Below are 14,175 nucleotides of genomic sequence, written 5' to 3'. Positions count from 1 at the left end.
TTTCTCCATGCCATCTCTCTCCCCCTCTCTTACTCTCCCTCTCTCCATCCCCGCCTCCTCCAGACTGGTCCACTCGGGTCCGGGGAAGAGCTCTCCCCTGCTGGATTCGGAGCTCTCCTTTGGGCTGCGCATGGGCACCAAGCAGGGTGTAGAGACCCACGTGTTCCGGGTGAACTCGGCCAAGGAGCTTTCAACCTGGACCCACATGTTGGTGGACGGCTGCCACAACGCCGCAGAGCTCATCCAGGAAGTCACCACAGGTACGGATGAAGGAGTAGCGGATGAAGTTAGCCTGCTGAGCTAAACGCCTAGGGGAGCTAATGCGAGTCTTGAGGTTTCAGACAAGGTACGGAACGAGGAGCCTCCGCCAAGTTAGCCCGGCTGAGCATAAGCCTAGGCATGAGCTCGGGAAGTTAACACAAGTCTTCAGGTCTCAGACAGGGTTTCAGTACGGAACCATGCTCGTGTCATGAGAGGTGTGAGACAGGAGGACTTACGTTAGCTCCTTGAGAAAATGTTTATGCTTTTAGCTCAGAGGGCTAACACGGTCTTCAAAAGTTAATCTGTAGGCCTACTGCAGTGCAGGTAAAAACATTGGGGATTGGAAATGATGCAGACAATTACATTGACAGAAGCCCCAATCTATCTTCAATATTAAAGCTGATCTACCCCCCATTTAAATGCTCCAGCTGTAAGTGTATATGTCATCATGGATTCCTGCAAAACAACAGCAGATAGTCAAGCAAAAGACCAACAGCAAGTATGTGCAGGTCTGGCTGTTTAAATAGGGTAGTACTGCCCTCTACTGGTTTTCTGGTGTGGTGCAGCATATTGTCAATAAAAAGTCACTCATTGCATTCATGGGAGGCAGCCACATCTAAGCTGGACCTACAAAATAAATCAAATGCAACTGTCTGCATTCATACTGACTATATGATCAATGTCGGGAAGTATGTCTCATAAGAGCTGTCCTTGTCAATTTGTCAGAGAACAGATCAGTCAATAAACTACTGTACCTTTTAGTATTTTGTTTTGTAAAGGGGAGTGAAACAGAGACGTGAACGCATTTACAATGTTTAGCAGATGCTTTCATCTAGAACGCCTTACAATAAAAACATTTAGGGGTGGTTTTCTGGACACAGGTTAAGCCTAGTCCTGGGCTTAATATGCAAGATCAATGAAGAATCTTCATGAAGAAATCTGTGTCTGGGAAACCGGCCCTTAGTGACCAACCAATCTGTGTTACCCTTTCCCCCCCCCCCCTGTGGTGCCTGGCAGCCTGCAGCTGGAACGGGAAGGAGTGCAACCTGGGAGTTCACATCAACGAGGGCTTTTCCCTGTTCACCGAGGAGATGGGCATCAGGAAGACGGTGCTCCTCCAGCAGCCCTTCGAGCGCCTGCGCATGTCCTCCGACGACGGCGTGCGCATGATCTTCCTCGACTTTGGAGGGCCCGAGGCGGAGATTGTAAGTTGGACTGATGACTGATTGGTTGGTTGGTTATTTGTTTGGTTGGTCTGGCTGTCTTTCTGGATCGCTTTTTCTCTTTTGTTTACTCTTTCTTTCTCTCGCTTCTATTGTCTTTCTCTCTCTCTCTCTCTCTCTCCCTTATCCATTTTCGTTCACGCTGACATTCTACCCATAGAAAGATTACGCCTCGTGAATGATGCACTGGACACGAGTAGAAAAGGGGTTAGATCACCCCTATTGACTTCAGAGGATGGTCTGTTCCATGTGCAGGTGTTGGGCAAAATGATGAGAAAATAATGGTCCCTACAATATATGTGGATATGGAACAGTCCTTCTCAACAACTGGGTGATGCTTTGCATTTTGGCAACTCAACAGTAACACGGTGAGCTAAGAAGTCCATGCTGCGCAGTACAACTTTATTTCACGTAACTTGATGGTAATAGCCTAATAATTGTGTACCAAAGCCAAATTGTGCGCAGGCGCACAATAAAAAGAGAAGCATGAGAGGATGTCTACTTTCAAAGGGAGAGGGACATCTGTCTGTCTGTCTGTCTGTCTCTGTGTGTGCCAAAGTGAAATAGATAATATACTAAATTGAAATAGATAATATACTAAAGTGAAATAGATAATATACTAAAGTGAAATAGATAATATACTAAAGTGAAATAGATAATATACTAAAGTGAAATAGATAATATACTAAAGTGAAATAGATAATATACTAAAGTGAAATAAAAAAATGTACAGTAAACATAAGTTCCAAAGGAATAGAGACATTTCAAATGTCATATTATGGCTATATACAGTGTTGTAACGATGTGCAATTAGTTAAAGTACAAAAGGGAAAATAAATCAATATAAATATGGGTTATATTTACAATGTTGCTTGTTCTTCACTGGTTGCCCTTTTCTTGTGGCAACATGTCTGTCACGCCTTGGTCTTAGTGTTTTGTGTTTTCGTTATATATTTTGGTCATGGGTTTACGTGTTGTGTTTCGTATTGGGGTTTTATAGGATTTGGGATTGCTATGTTTAGGGGTGTGTCTAGTTAGGCTTGGCTGCCTGAGGCGGTTCTCAATCTGGAGTCAGGTGATTCTCGTTGCCTCTGATTGGGAACCGTATTTTAGGTAGCCTGAGTTTCACTTTGTATTTCGTGGGTGATTGTTCCTGTCTCTGTGTAGTGTTCACCAGATAGGCTGTATTAGGGGGGGGGGCTCAGAGGGAGAGTGGATGAGTCGGGTGTCAGACCTGAGCCAACTCTCCTTGTTAATCGTGAAGAGCAGTTGCAGTGGGAGAGGCTGCATCACTTGGAGAATTGGACATGGGAGGAGGAACTGGACGGAAAAGGACCCTGGGCTCAGCCTGGAGAATATCGCCGTCCCAAGGAAGAACTAGAGGCGGCTAAAGCGGAGAGGCGCTGGTATGAAGAGGCAGCACGGCGACGCGGATGGAAGCCTGTATTGGGGGGGGGGCTTACAGGGAGTATGGCTATGCCAGGTAGGAGACCTGCGCAAACTCCCTGTGCTTACCAAGGGGCTAAAGAGACTGGGCAGGCACCGTGTTATGCTAGTGAGCGCACGGTGTCTCCAGTGCGGGTGCATAGCCCGGTACGGTTCATACCAGCCCTTCGTATTTGCCGGGCTAGAGTGGGCATCGAGCCAGGTAAGCTTGGGCAGGCTCGGTGCTCAAGAGCTCCAGTGCGCCTGCACGGTCCGGTCTATCCAGAGCCACCTCCACACACCAGTCCTCCGGTAGCAGCTCCCCGCACCAGGCTTCCCGTGCGTGTCCTCGCTCCAGTATCACCAGTGCCCGCACCACGCATCAGGCCTACAGTGCGCCTCGCCTCTCCTGCGCTGTCGGAGTCTCCCGCCTGTTTAGCACAGCCAGAGCCTTCCTGCCCTCCTGCGCTGTCGGAGTCTCCCGCCTCTCCAGCGCTGTCGGAGCCTTTCTCCTCTACAGCGCTGCCGGAACCTCCTGCCTGTTCGGAGCAGCCTGTGCTGCCAGTCTGCAGGGTGCTGTCAGTCTGCAGGGAGCTGCCAGTCTGCAGGGAGCTGTCAGTCTGCAAGGAGCTGTCAGTCTGCAAGGAGCTGCCAGTCTGCAGGGTGCTGTCAGCCTGCATGGAGCAGTCAGAGCTGTCAGTCTGCATGAAGCAGCCAGAGCTGTCAGTCTGCAAAGAGCTGCCAGTCTGCAAGGAGCTGCCAGTCTGCAGGGTGCTGTCAGCCTGCATGGAGCAGTCAGAGCTGTCAGTCTGCATGAAGCAGCCAGAGCTGTCAGTCTGCAAGGAGCTGTCAGTCTGCAAGGAGCTGCCAGTCTGCAGGGAGCTGCCAGTCTGCAAGGAGCTGCCAGTCTGCAAGGAGCTGCCAGTCTGCAAGGAGCTGCCAGTCTGCAAGGAGCTGTCAGCCTGCATGGAGCAGTCGGAGCTGTCAGTCTGCAAGGAGCTGCCAGTCTGCAGGGTGCTGTCAGCCTGCATGGAGCAGTCAGAGCTGTCAGTCTGCATAGACTGTCAGTCTGCATGAAGCAGCCAGAGCTGCCAGTCTGCCACGATCTTCTAGATCTGCCAGTCAACCAGATTCTTCCAGATCAGCCTGTCAACCAGAATCTTCCAGATCTGCTAGTCAACCAGAATCTTCCAGATCTGCTAGTCAACCAGAATCTTCCAGATCTGCTAGTCAACCAGAATCTTCCAGATCTGCTAGTCAACCAGAATCTTCCAGATCTGCTAGTCAACCTGAATCTTCCAGATCCGCCAGCCAGCCAGGATCTACCGGAGCCTACTACCTACCTGAGCTTCATCTCAGTACTGGGCTTCCTCTCAGTACTGGGCTTCCTCTCAGTACTGGGCTTCCCCTCTGTTCCGGGCTGCCCCTCAGTTCCGGGCTGCCCCTCAGTTCCGGGCTGCCCCTCAGTCCCGGGCTGCCCCTCAGTCCCGAGTTGCCTCAGTCCCGAGTTGCCCCTCAGTCCCGAGCTGCCCCTCAGTCCCGAGCTGCCCCTCAGTCCCGAGCTGCCCCTCAGTCCCGAGCTGCCCCTCAGTCCCGAGATGCCCCTCAGTCACGAGCTGCTCCTCAGTTCTGTGGGGTTCTGGGTGAGGACTATTAGGCCATGGTCGGCGGCGAGGGTGGATTATCCCAGGACGCGAAGGGGAGGAACTAGGACATTAATGAAGTGGGGTCCACGTCCCGAGCCGTAGCCGCCACCAGTGACAGACGCCCACCCGGACCCTCCCTATGGTTTTGAGGTGCGTCCGGGAGTCCGCACCTTGGGGGGGGGGGGGGGGGGGGGTTCTGTCACGCCTTGGTCTTAGTGTTTTGTGTTTTCGTTATATATTTTGGTCAGGCCAGGGTGTGACATGGGTTTACGTGTTGTGTTTCGTATTGGGGTTTTATAGGATTTGGGATTGCTATGTTTAGGGGTGTGTCTAGTTAGGCTTGGCTGCCTGAGGCGGTTCTCAATCTGGAGTCAGGTGATTCTCGTTGCCTCTGATTGGGAACCGTATTTAGGTAGCCTGAGTTTCACCTTGTATTTCGTGGGTGATTGTTCCTGTCTCTGTGTAGTGTTCACCAGATAGGCTGTATTAGGTTTCACGTTCCGTTTGTTGTTTTTGTATTTATTAAGTTATTTCATGTATCGACACTTTTCATTAAAGACATGAGTAACCACCACGCTGCATTTCGGTCCTCTCTTTCGACAAACGAAGAACGCCGTTACAATGTCACACATCTTGCTGCTGTATTGGGTGATATTTCACCCAATAGATATGGATGTTTATCAAAATTGGATTTGTTTTCAAATTCTTTTAGGGTCTGTGTAATCTGAGGGAAATATGTGTCTTTAATATGGTCATACATTTGGCAGGTTAGGACGTGCAGCTCAGTTTCCACCTCATTTTGCGGGCAGTGTGCACATAGCCCGTCTTCTCTTGAGACCCAGGTCTGCCTACGGTGATCTCTCTCAATAGCAAGGCTATGCTCACTGAGTCTGTACATAGTCAAAGCTTCCCTTAATTTTGGGTCTGCCACTGTATACTCTCTGTTTAGGGCCAAATATAATTCTAGTTAGCTCAGTTTTTTTTTCAATTCTTTCCATTGTGTCCATTTTAGTTTTCTCATGATTTGGTTGGGTCTAATTGTGTTGCTGTCCTGGGGCTCTGTGAGGACCAGCTTGTTTAGAGGACTCTTCTCCAGGTTAATCTCTCTGTAGGTGATGGCTTAGTTATGGAAGGTTTAGAAATCGCTACCTTTTAGGTGATTTTTGGACATTCTTTTCATTTAAAAAAAAATTATTAGCAGGTATCGACTTAATTCTGATCTGCATGCATTATTTGGTGTAATACGTTGTACACAGAGGATATTTTTTTGCAGAATTCTGCATGCAGTCTCAATTGAGTGTTTTTCCCATTGTGTGAATTCTTGGTTGGTGAGTGCACCCTAGACCTCGCAACCATAAAGGGCAATGGGTTCTATAACTGATTCAAGTTTTTTTTTTGCCAGATCCTTATTAGTATGTCGAATTGTATGTTCCTTTTGATGGCGTAGAAAGCCATTCTTGCCTTCTCTCTCAGATCGTTCACAGCTTTGTGGAAGTTACCTGTGGCCGAAGTGTGTAGATGTTTAGGCCCGAGGTATGTATCATTTTTTTGTGTGCTCTAGGGCAATGGTGTCTAGATAGAATTTGTATTTGTGGTCCTGGCAACTGGACCTTTTTTGGAACATCATTATTAATATTTTTGTCTTACTGAGATTTACTATCAGGGCCCATGTCTGACAGAATCTGTGCAGAATATCTACGTGCGGCCCTCCTTGGGACAGAAGCACCAGATCAGCAGCAAACAGTAGACATTTGACTTAAGATTCTAGTAGGGTGAGGCTGGGTGCTGCAGACTGTTCTAGTGCCCACGCCAATTCGTTGATATACAGTGTATTCGAAAGTATTCAGAACCCTTTACTTTTTCCCCAAAAATGTACGTTACAGCATTTTTCTAAAAATGATTAAATAGTTGTTTTCCCTCGTCAATCTACACACAATAACCCATAATGACAAAACAAAAACAGTTTTTTTAGCAAAAACTTAAAATATCACATTTACATAATATTCAGACCCTTTACTCAGTATTTTGTTGAAGCGATTACTTCCTCTGGTCTTCTTGGGATGATGCTACAATCTTGGCACCCCTGTATTTGGGGAGTTTCATCCATTCTCCTCTGCAAATCTTCTCAAGCTCTGTCAAATTGGATGGGGAGCATCGCTGCACAGCTATTTTCAGGTCTCTCCAGAGATGTTCGATTGGGTTCAAGTCCGGGCTCTGGCTGGGCCACTCAAGGACATCGAGAGACTTGAAAGCCACTCTTACACGGTCTTGGCTGTGTGCTTAGGGTTGTTGTCCTGTTGGAAGGTGAACCTTCGCCCCAGTCTGAGGTCCTGAGTGCTATGGAGCAGGTTTTCACCAAGGAACTCTCTGTACTTTGCTCTGTTCATCTTTGCCTCAATCCTCATCAGGCCAGAGAATCTTGTTTCTCTGTTTCTCTGTTTCTTATGGTCTGAGGACGACTTACTGCGTAGCAGTAAGTCGTCCTGTCGTGTCGTGTCCCTGTATATTTCGTTTATTTTTCGTTTATTTTTCGTTTATTTTTCGTTCTTTTACATAGCTATCCCTTTAAAAACATTTTGCTAAACCTAAGCTTCCAAATACGCTGGATCTTCACAACTAGCTATCTAGCTAAACCGCAACCCCGGATGATTACCCCTGGCTAGCGTTTCCACCCACTTAGCTTGAAGCTAGCCCGGCCTGCGCTACCACCGTAGCATACTCCTGAGCTACAATACCCGGGCCCACGACCGGTCTATCGATGTCACCGCATGAAGAGGAATAAACAGACTCACCCCATCGCGACGTCCCCCAAAGGCTAACTCTCTAGCCCTCGCTATCTCGCTGCTTACTAATTCGGCCTGCTAACTGCTAGCTTGTCCAGCTCCGGTCCGCTAACTGCTACCTTGTCTAGCCCGGGCCTACAAACTGTTAGCTTGTTAGCACAGGCCTGCTAACCGCCTGAATCGCCGCGTCCCAAACGCTCACCGGACCCATATTTACTTTCTATCTCTTTTGACTTTTAATTTGTTTATACCTTCCGGAAACCTGCCTCACCCAATGTGATACGGAATCGCTATTATTTTTTATTTATTTTTAGAACACACTCAAGAACCCCCAGAAGCTAACCAGCTACAAGCTATTTAGTCATTGTTAGTTTTTTTTTACCTGGATAACACTCGCCAGTCCAGCTTCCCTGCCCCATCCACCGCTGCCCCCTGGACACTGATCTCTTGGCTACATAGCTGATGCACGCTGGACTGTCCATTAATCACGGTACTCCATTCTGCTTGTTTGTTTTATCTGTTGGCCCCGTTGCCTAGTCTACGCCATTTTACCTGCTGTTGTTGTGCTAGCTGATTAGCTGTTGTCTCACCTACTGTTTTAGCTAGCTTTCCCAATTCAACACCTGTGATTACTGTATGCCTCGCTGTATGTCTCTCTCAAATGTCAATATGCCTTGTATACTGTTGTTCAGGTTAGTTATCATTGTTTTAGTTCACAATGGAGCCCCTAGTTCCACTCTTCATACCCCTGATAACTCCTTTGTCCCACCTCCCACACATGCGGTGACCTCACCCATTACTACCAGCATGTCCAGAGATACAACCTCTCTCATCATCACCCAGTGCCTGGGCTTACCTCCGCTGTACCCGCACCCCACCATACCCCTGTCTGCGCATTATGCCCTGAATATATTCTACCATGCCCAGAAACCTGCTCCTCTTATTCTCTGTCCCCAACGCTCTAGGCGACCAGTTTTGATAGCCTTTAGCCGCACCCTCATACTACTCCTTCTCTGTTCCGCGCGTGATGTGGAGGTAAACCCAGGCCCTGCATGTCCCCAGGCACCCTCATTTGTTGACTTCTGTGATCGAAAAAGCCTTGGTTTCATGCATGTCAACATCAGAAGCCTCCTCCCTAAGTTTGTCTTACTCACTGCTTTAGCACACTCTGCTAACCCTGATGTCCTTGCTGTGTCTGAATCCTGGCTCAGGAAGGCCACCAAAAATTCAGAGATTTCCATACCCAACTATAACATCTTCCGTCAAGATAGAACTGCCAAAGGGGGAGGAGTTGCAGTTTACTGCAGAGATAGCCTGCAAAGTAATGTCATACTTTCCAGGTCCATACCCAAACAGTTCGAACTACTAATTTTGAAAATTACTCTCTCCAGAAATAAGTCTCTCACGGTTGCCGCCTGCTACCGACCCCCCTCAGCTCCCAGCTGTGCCCTGGACACCATTTGTGAATTGATCGCCCCCCATCTAGCTTTGTTCTGTTAGGTGACCTAAACTGGGATATGCTTAACACCCCGCCAGTCCTACAATCTAAGCTAGATGCCCTCAATCTCACACAAATCATCAAGGAACCCACCAGGTACAACCCTAACTCTGTAAACAAGGGCACCCTCATAGACGTCATCCTGACCAACTGGCCCTCCAAATACACCTCCGCTGTCTTCAACCAGGATCTCAGCGATCACTGCCTCATTGCCTGTATCCGCTACGGAGCCGCAGTCAAACGACCACCCCTCATCACTGTCAAACGCTCCCTAAAACACTTCTGTGAGCAGGCCTTTCTAATCGACCTGGCCCGGGTATCCTGGAAGGACATTGACCTCATCCCGTCAGTTGAGGATGCCTGGTCATTCTTTAAAAGTAACTTCCTCATCATTTTAGATAAGCATGCTCCGTTCAAAAAATGCAGAACTAAGAACAGATACAGCCCTTGGTTCACCCCAGACCTGACTGCCCTCGACCAGCACAAAAACATCCTGTGGCGGACTGCAATAGCATCGAATAGTCCCCGTGATATGCAACTGTTCAGGGAAGTCCGGAACCAATACACGCAGTCAGTCAGGAAAGCTAAGGCCAGCTTCTTCAGGCAGAAGTTTGCATCCTGTAGCTCCAACTCCAAAAAGTTCTGGGACACTGTGAAGTCCATGGAGAACAAGAGCACCTCCTCCCAGCTGCCCACTGCACTGAGGCTAGGTAACACGGTCACCACTGATAAATCCATGATTATCGAAAACTTCAATAAGCATTTCTCAACGGCTGGCCATGCCTTCCGCCTGGCTACTTCAACCTCGGCCAACAGCTCCGCCCCCCCCGCAGCTCCTCGCCCAAGCCTCTCCAGGTTCTCCTTTACCCAAATCCAGATAGCAGATGTTCTGAAAGAGCTGCAAAACCTGGACCCGTACAAATCAGCTGGGCTTGACAATCTGGACCCTCTATTTCTGAAACTATCTGCCACCATTGTCGCAACCCCTATTACCAGCCTGTTCAACCTCTCTTTCATCTCGTCTGAGATCCCCAAGGATTGGAAAGATGCCGCAGTCATCCCCCTCTTCAAAGGGGGAGACACCCTGGACCCAAACTGTTACAGACCTATATCCATCCTGCCCTGCCTATCTAAGGTCTTCGAAAGCCAAGTCAACAAACAGGTCACTGACCATCTCGAATCCCACCGTACCTTCTCCGCTGTGCAATCTGGTTTCCGAGCCGGTCATGGGTGCACCTCGGCCACACTCAAGGTACTAAACGATATCATAACCGCCATCGATAAAAGACAGCACTGTGCAGCCGTCTTCATCGACCTTGCCAAGGCTTTCGACTCTGTCAATCACCATATTCTTATCGGCAGACTCAGTAGCCTCGGTTTTTCGGATGACTGCCTTGCCTGGTTCACCAATTACTTTGCAGACAGAGTTCAGTGTGTCAAATCGGAGGGCATGCTGTCCGGTCCTCTGGCAGTCTCTATGGGGGTGCCACAGGGTTCAATTCTCGGGCCGACTCTTTTCTCTGTGTATATCAATGATGTTGCTCTTGCTGCGGGCGATTCCCTGATCCACCTCTACGCAGACGACACCATTCTATATACTTTCGGCCCGTCTTTGGACACTGTGCTATCTAACCTCCAAACAAGCTTCAATGCCATACAACACTCCTTCCGTGGCCTCCAACTGCTCTTAAACGCTAGTAAAACCAAATGCATGCTTTTCAACCGGTCGCTGCCTGCACCTGCATGCCCGACTAGCATCACCACCCTGGATGGTTCCGACCTAGAATATATGGACGTCTATAAGTACCTAGGTGTCTGGCTAGACTGCAAACTCTCCTTCCAGACTCATATCAAACATCTCCAATCGAAAATCAAATCAAGAGTCGGCTTTCTATTCCGCAACAAAGCCTCCTTCACTCACGCCGCCAAGCTTACCCTAGTAAAACTGACTATCCTACCGATCCTCGACTTCGGCGATGTCATCTACAAAATGGCTTTCAACACTCTACTCAGCAAACTGGATGCAGTCTATCACAGTGCCATCCGTTTTGTCACTAAAGCACCTTATACCACCCACCACTGCGACTTGTATGCTCTAGTCGGCTGGCCCTCGCTACATATTCGTCGCCAGACCCACTGGCTCCAGGTCATCTACAAGTCTATGCTAGGTAAAGCTCCGCCTTATCTCAGCTCACTGGTCACGATGGCAACACCCATCCGTAGCACGCGCTCCAGCAGGTGTATCTCACTGATCATCCCTAAAGCCAACACCTCATTTGGCCGCCTTTCGTTCCAGTACTCTGCTGCCTGTGACTGGAACGAATTGCAAAAATCGCTGAAGTTGGAGACTTTTATCTCCCTCACCAACTTCAAACATCAGCTATCTGAGCAGCTAACCGATCGCTGCAGCTGTACATAGTCTATTGGTAAATAGCCCACCCTTTTCACCTACCTCATCCCCATACTGTTTTTATTTATTTACTTTTCTGCTCTTCTGCACACCAATATCTCTACCTGTACATGACCATCTGATCATTTATCACTCCAGTGTTAATCTGCAAAATTGTAATTATTTGCCTACCTCCTCATGCCTTTTGCACACATTGTATATAGACCCCCCCTTTGTTTTCTACTGTGTTATTGACTTGTTAATTGTTTACTCCATGTGTAACACTTTGTTGTATGCTCACACTGCTATGCTTTATCTTGGCCAGGTTGCAGTTGCAAATGAGAACTTGTTCTCAACTAGACTACCTGGTTAAATAAAGGTGAAATAAAAATAAAAAAGAATAGTGCTTTTGAGAATCTCCAAGTGGTCTACCACGTGCCGTTTTACTGAGGAGTGGCTTCTGTCTGGCCACTCAACCATAAAGGCTTGATTGGTGGAGTGCTGCAGAGATGGTTGTCCTTCTGGAAGGATCTCCCATCTCCACAGAAGAACTCTGGAGTTCTGTCAGAGTGACCATCGGGTTCTTGTTCACCTCCCCGACCAAAGCCTTTCTCTCACGATTGCTCAGTTTGGCCGGGCGGCCAGCTCTAGGAATAGTCTTGGTGCTTCCAAACTTGTTCCATTTAACCTTTTCACATGTGAGTTCCATATATCTTTATCGTTCTCCCCAGTGTGTTGTTTTATTCACGTGATGTCAGAATGCGCTCACTGTTCCAAAATGTGATTGTTACACAACAGGACAGTTCATCTGCACTGCCCTCAAACCAAGGCACGCTGCCTGTATATATTTATAAGCTGTTTCATCTTGTCAATTTCAAATGATTTTCTAACAAGTTTAGTTTCCTAACAACAGTTTGAATTGAGGTGTGTTCCGCCTCATTAATTCACATAAAATCAGGCCATTTCACTTTTGCGGACAATTTATTTTTGAGGCATTACTGACCCGGACAAACTTCCCCAAGCACTTCCCAATTGTTTCTGCAGACATTTGCGCATCTCCAGTCAGAACAAGACCTGCACACACGTGTTCACATTTTCCGTCTGGTGCCCACATCGAATTCGCCGTTGTTTTCATTACTACATGATCACTGGAAATGTGTGCGTTTCTATCAAAGTAAGTGCCTTATTATGTTATAATAGTTTCTGTATGTCGTGTTATGTCGTTTCTACTGTAGCTCACTGTGTGTATGGAGCATAATATTTTTGTGTTTATCCCTTATAACCGCAGACACGCGAGGTAACGTTACTCATTTCATAACCTTTATGGTGTTCTATTCAATTGTGCTATTAGCTCCGTAAAACAATGCTAATTGCGTCAGAGAAGTACTTTCAGAAACCACACACACAAACAAACATTATTTGCCAATATCATAACTGGAGCTGGGCATCTTTCGAGCTGGAGATTGAGGCCAGCTGTTGTATGCTAACGTACGCTCCTTAACAGTTTACCTGGATGTAAACACAGCAAGAAACAACTTAGGCCAATATGTTAAACAACAACAACAAAAACTTGTTTTACTGAAGGAAAAAAAACGGAATATGCATAACCCATAATTCATATTCATGCAGTGGTTGAACAACAACTGCATTTCCACCCCACACCTCTAAAGGCATAGTATCATGGCAGGTCACCTGTCAGGTCAGTCAGTCAGTAATTGCTGCAGATGTGCTCAATAGTGCTTGAGCATATGATACCCCCCAAAGCTTGGTGAAACACAGAGGTGTATCACAAGCTAAACACATGTATTTTGACAACTTCCTCTACTTACTACACCTGGTGCCAGACAGGCAGACTTTGCAGTGCCTCCATGTGCGACTACTTTGAGCAGCAGTTTGGAGGGACTTTGTAGGGAAAATGCCGTGCAGTGAGGCGTAGGGGATTGTCTGCAGCAGGACGACCCCCAGTGGATGGGCGCCAAGGTTCTCTCTGTACTTTTGGTAGGTAATGACTTTACCCATGGGGGAGAGGGAGTGGGGAGGATGAGGAGGCAGTGGGTAGGTGGGTGAGATAGTCACTATAATTGCATAATGGAACTGTATGTGATTTGTATGTTAACTGTACGTCCAATTACAAAAAATACCTTGTTCAGTGATCATCTCACCTGTTAGTTGGTGGTGAACTATGTGGCCGTTGAGGGCAGCAGTGTCGATCAGATGGAAAAATACCAATTGATAGTTTTCCAGAGTGCATTCCATAAAGCTGTTTATCATGTCCGCCTTATCCACGGCCCCCATTTTGAGGTTATAGTCAAGCACACAGTCTGGTTTGATTTCTCTCTCTCCCGTCAGGTGGTCCACCTTCCCTGTGGCCAACATGGTTGCTGTATGGACAGTGGAGAGGTCATGGACGTCTCATTTGTCATGCCACTTTACTGCCAGCTGTTGACCGTTCTCCTTGAACTCCACCTGCCCTCTCTGCATCATCCTGCATCCGAATGCTGGCATCCCCTTCCTGTTCGACCTGACTGTGCCACAGGCCCCTGTGATGTTGGAGAGTAGATGCTAGAAGAGTGTGGGACTGCTGTACCAATTGTAAACGTACAAAGTGTGTCCCTTGCTGAGAAGACGAGCCAGAATGGTCATCATCACGGACCCGGACACCCCAAACCCCTCATAATGTTGGATCCTGTGTAAACTGTAATTTCCTGGACAAACCCTGTCTTCACATCGCACATAGCAAATAATCAATAAATCACCATCAGAAAATGTTTTGTGTGGCATTTATTTATTTATTTACTGTTTTATTCACATGTTTTCAAGTACTGATGACTAATCATGCATTCTAATTCTTGCATAGATTGTAATGGACACATTATGTGTGTAAAATACTTTTTCGAAGGTTGTACTGATTTATGATGAGCTAAGCTAATTCCAGCTATGTGTGCAGCCA

At 47.5% G+C, this 14,175-nt stretch overlaps 1 protein-coding gene across 3 annotated transcripts in view; it reads left to right on the top strand.

The window, feature by feature from the left end:
- LOC109891358 (alpha-1-syntrophin-like) overlaps nt 1–14,175 on the top strand; it is a 77,958-nt gene that overhangs the window by 48,886 nt on the left and 14,897 nt on the right. The window contains exons 6-8 of one of the 3 annotated variants that reach the window (XM_031826962.1): nt 64–260; nt 1,279–1,466; nt 13,575–13,993. In XM_031826962.1, the coding sequence (XP_031682822.1) occupies nt 64–260; nt 1,279–1,466; nt 13,575–13,784 (595 nt within the window). In that variant the 3' untranslated portion in view covers nt 13,785–13,993. Of the gene's footprint in view, nt 1–63; nt 261–1,278; nt 1,467–13,574; nt 13,994–14,175 lie in introns of those variants that run through there. The other 2 variants (XM_031826952.1, XM_020483837.2) reach the window with 2 other exon arrangements.

This window comes from Oncorhynchus kisutch, linkage group LG1 (assembly GCF_002021735.2).
Source record: "Oncorhynchus kisutch isolate 150728-3 linkage group LG1, Okis_V2, whole genome shotgun sequence".
Taxonomy (NCBI): domain Eukaryota; kingdom Metazoa; phylum Chordata; class Actinopteri; order Salmoniformes; family Salmonidae; genus Oncorhynchus; species Oncorhynchus kisutch.
The sequence above is the reverse complement of the archived record's forward strand: the minus strand, read 5'-3'. Positions and strand labels throughout refer to the sequence as shown.